Source organism: Littorina saxatilis, linkage group LG1 (assembly GCF_037325665.1).
Source record: "Littorina saxatilis isolate snail1 linkage group LG1, US_GU_Lsax_2.0, whole genome shotgun sequence".
Lineage (NCBI taxonomy): Eukaryota > Metazoa > Mollusca > Gastropoda > Littorinimorpha > Littorinidae > Littorina > Littorina saxatilis.
The window spans coordinates 25,302,832-25,306,655 of record NC_090245.1 but is presented as its reverse complement, the minus strand read 5'-3'; the positions used below and the strand labels follow the sequence as shown (position 1 = coordinate 25,306,655).

The following is a 3,824-nucleotide window of genomic DNA, read 5'->3' as shown; positions in this document are numbered from 1 at the left end:
GATCTCCATTAAAATTCGCATGAGAGTTCCTACTGGGTATGATACCCTCAGAGGTTTTTTCATTTTTTCGATAAATATCTTTGATGACGTCATATCCGGCTTTTAGTGAAAGTTGAGGCCGCACTGTTACGCCTTCATTTTTCAACAAAATTGATTGAAATTTTTGTCAAGCAATCTTCGACGAAGTCCGGACTATGGGATTGCATTTCAGCTTGGAAGCTTAAAAATTAGTTGATTAGTTTGCTCATTAAAGTTGTCATTAAAATCGATTTTTTCGTTACAGATTAAAAAATGATCGCATTGTGTTCTTCACTTTCTCCTGAGTTCAAAAATATATAGATATGTTATGTTTACTCTAAAAATGTGCTCAGAATGGACGAAAGGTTCAGTAAGTACTACGGTCGCATGCTTCGCGGAGACTATCTGGAGGTAGCCTCGGCGATGACTGTTTTTTGGTTATTGATCTTTATAGTTTGATAACGACTGACTAAATGTTTTTACATCGCTTCGCGCGACTTTTTCTCTTTTTTACATTTAGTCAAGTTTTGACTAAATGTTTTAACATAGAGGGGGAATCGAGACGAGGGTCGTGGTGTGTGTGTGTGTGTGTGTGTACTTTGTGTGTGTGTGTGTGTGTGTGTGTGTGTGTGTGTGTGTGTGTGTGTGTGTGTGTGTGTGTGTGTGTGTGCGTGCGTGTGTGTGTGTAGAACGATTCAGAGGCTCGTCAGTTTCACTGCCTTTTGCACTAGCGGCGGACTACGTTCAGTTTCATTCTGTGAGTTCCACAGCTTGACTAAATGTAGTAATTTCGCCTTACGCGACTTGTTTCTCTCTCCTGTTGTGTTTGCTTTGTTTCTCTCCTGTTGTTTTTTATGTCCTAAATGTTTGCCTTTCTTTCTTTCTTTCTTGATTACTTACTTACTTTCTTTCTTTCTTTTTTTCTTTCTGTCTTTCTTTCTTTCTTTACCTTCTTTCTATCTTTCTTTGCCCCAAAAACTTCGCTTGCACGCACACTTTACCTAAGAAGCTCATGTTTTTTCTTTGACTGCACTACTATCCACGTTTCTCATTATCACGTGCCTCTGCCAGCCTTTACTGTCACATCGTGTGGAATCGGTGTGAAGGTGGTACACTTGAGAGCAAAATAATCAAATTTAAAACGACCCAAGCGGCTTCCGTGCCAGGGGATTAACTCGAAGGCAAAAGCAGGGAATCGTGTCACTGTAGACTTTCGGCAAACACGCAAAGTTGTGCACTCTTCCTGTATTCTCTCATACAACCCTTCATTGCTTTCATCCCACAACGTGTAAAGGATTTGACTCGACTACCATCTCAGATCTGGCCCGGCAGGCAGGCTTTTCCTGGGGCTCAGACTGTCTGGCCCACCACCACGATACATACCACACTGTGCACAGTTGGATTTTTTTTAAATTTTTTTTTTTTTTTTTAATGAATTAATGTCTTATCGGACACGAGTGACACTCTGTGAAATGAATTCACTCGGGCGCAATAACTCGGTGGTAAGACGCCGGCCTCCAAAGCGGAAGGTCGTGGGTTCGAATCCCGGTGGGTTAAGGTGGAGATTTGTCCGATCTCCCATAGACAACTTATGTGCAGACCTGCTAGTGCTTTATCCCCTTCGTGTGTACACGCAAGCACAAGACCAAGTGCGCACGAAAAAGATCCCGTAATCCATGTCAGAGTTCGGTGGGTTATAGAAACACGAAAATACCCAGCATGCTTCCTCCGAAAGCGGCGTACGGCTGCCTAAATGACGGGGTAAAAACGGTCATACACGTACAAATCCACTCGTGCAAAAACACGAGTGTACGTGGGAGTTTCAGCCCAAGAACGCAGAAGAAGAAGAAGAATTTGCTCAAATGTTCTCAAAATCTGCCCAAAAAGCAGCCAGAGTGATATCTGGTCGTGTGAAAGTCTTGCTTGGCAGATCCGAGAGGGGTGAGCCGAATCGTTTGCACGGGAAAGACTGTCTTTAAGTTGTTTATGCTGAGGGAATGTCTTGTAAAAAAAAAAAAAAAAAGACGTTTAAGAAAAAGAGTCATTCGCATTTCAATTCACGTTTTCTAAATGGAACCCGTAAGTTGAAACCCAGTAATTCATTGTTGGTTGGGTTAATATTGCGACTGAGAAACGCACACCATGCTCGTTCCATTTGACAAGCGGCCCTAATATTATTCTTTGTTTGTGAAGATTTCTTGATATGAATACTTTTCAGTTGTTTTTTGCCCGGTTATTTGTTGGCTGCTTAGTGTGTAGGTGTTTGTTTTTTTGTTTAGTTTTTTACGGGGGGGGGGGGGGGGGATATTTGTTTTATTTTTGTTTTATTGTGCATATTCTTAGTAATTAACACATACACGCACACACACACGCACCCCCCCCCACACACACACACACACATACACACCACACGCACACACACACACACCACACACACACACACACACACACACACACACACACACACACACACACACACACACACAAAAACAACACTTTCACACACAAGAATTCATTTTTGAATTGTACCTGAAGACACGAATGTCTTTGCGAAGGTATATTTAATTTAATTGCTCATAATATCAGTATGATGTCATCAACATGCATTAGCAGGTCTGCGTTCGCTGCAACTTGTAGATACCAACAAATGGCAGCCATCCTCGCCCTGTCCGCCTGAATGCTGTCGAGTTGTCCTGCATGGGAAAAGGTTGTCCACCTAACGTTTGCCTAGGCCGAGCTGGGAAGAAATGAAAGAGAAACGTTAGTTTAGTTTTGTTGCTAATCAGGCGCTCTCTGAATACCATGTACACAATAGAAATGTTTTACCATGCGTGTAGATTTGAGCACGACCTTTTTTTTTTGTTCCTGCGCCGCAGTAGAACTACTGACAGAGTTTTGGTCACATCATAGGCATTAATCAAGCTAACCTTATACATGTAATATCAGTCCGAAATCAGTCCGGAAGCTAGTTAGAACCACCAGCTTATTTTTTTCTCTTAACTTTAACCTTGAAAGCAGAATGTAGCCTTCGCATTCCATAAAATATTAAAAAGCCCGGAAGCAGCAATATGTATTGTAAAGATGTGCACGTGTACGTGTAGATTTTGAAGGCACGAGCACATATTGCTGCTTCCGGGCTTTTTAATATTTTATGGAATGCGAAGGCTACATTCTGAAACGTTCGCTGAATTATTTTCGCCTCTGTCTATCAAATGTATTCTGCATATAAACAACCTCACTCTGCTCAAGACTGAAACAGCCAGGTTATCGGTGTTGTAGTTGTTGTACTTGTTTTCTGTTATTTTGTCATAAATTTGTGACCCTCCACCACGAAATGAGTCGCATGTCACCTCGCGCGGTTCTGCGCTAGGCTTAATATAAGTCCGGGGAGTGTCTGGTAACAGTGTGAGGGTCACCTCAGTCACAGGCTTATAACTCAAACAGTTTTTGTTCTTTTCTAAAACGGTTTTCACCACTGGATAGAGCATAAAAAACTCTTTAGCAAAATGTAAAAATGTGAAAATCATGCAAAGGTGACATGCGACTCATTCCGTGGTGGAAGGTCACAATATTCTCTTTTTTTTTCTTTTTTTTTCTTTTTTTAATTTTGCCATGCACATCATTGTGGGGCTTTTAATCCATAAACATGTATCCCTCACTACATACAAATTTCCATTCATACAGGAGCCTTTACAGCAAAAATATGACATGATTTATAATCAATCATTTGGATAATAAAATGTCCTAAATTATGTGGGGGTTTTTGTTGTTTTTTTTTCATTCTTTTTTTTCCAAATTTCCTAATA

The 3,824-nt window shown here is 40.9% G+C and overlaps 2 protein-coding genes and 1 long non-coding RNA gene across 3 annotated transcripts in view; 1 reads left to right on the top strand and 2 right to left on the bottom strand.

Annotated features, from left to right (window-relative positions):
* Positions 1 to 3,824, bottom strand: part of LOC138965619 (uncharacterized) — a 498,821-nt gene that overhangs the window by 181,618 nt on the left and 313,379 nt on the right. The gene's annotated exons all lie outside the window — the stretch shown is intronic.
* LOC138965511 (uncharacterized) overlaps positions 1 to 3,824 on the top strand; it is a 422,657-nt gene that overhangs the window by 212,068 nt on the left and 206,765 nt on the right. The window lies entirely within an intron of this gene.
* Positions 2,530 to 3,824, bottom strand: part of LOC138965563 (multiple epidermal growth factor-like domains protein 10) — a 19,686-nt gene continuing 18,391 nt past the window's right edge. Inside the window, exon 8 of the mRNA XM_070337750.1 lies at positions 2,530 to 2,755. Within this exon, the coding sequence (XP_070193851.1) occupies positions 2,735 to 2,755 (21 nt within the window). The 3' untranslated portion in view covers positions 2,530 to 2,734. The remainder of the gene's footprint in view (positions 2,756 to 3,824) is intronic.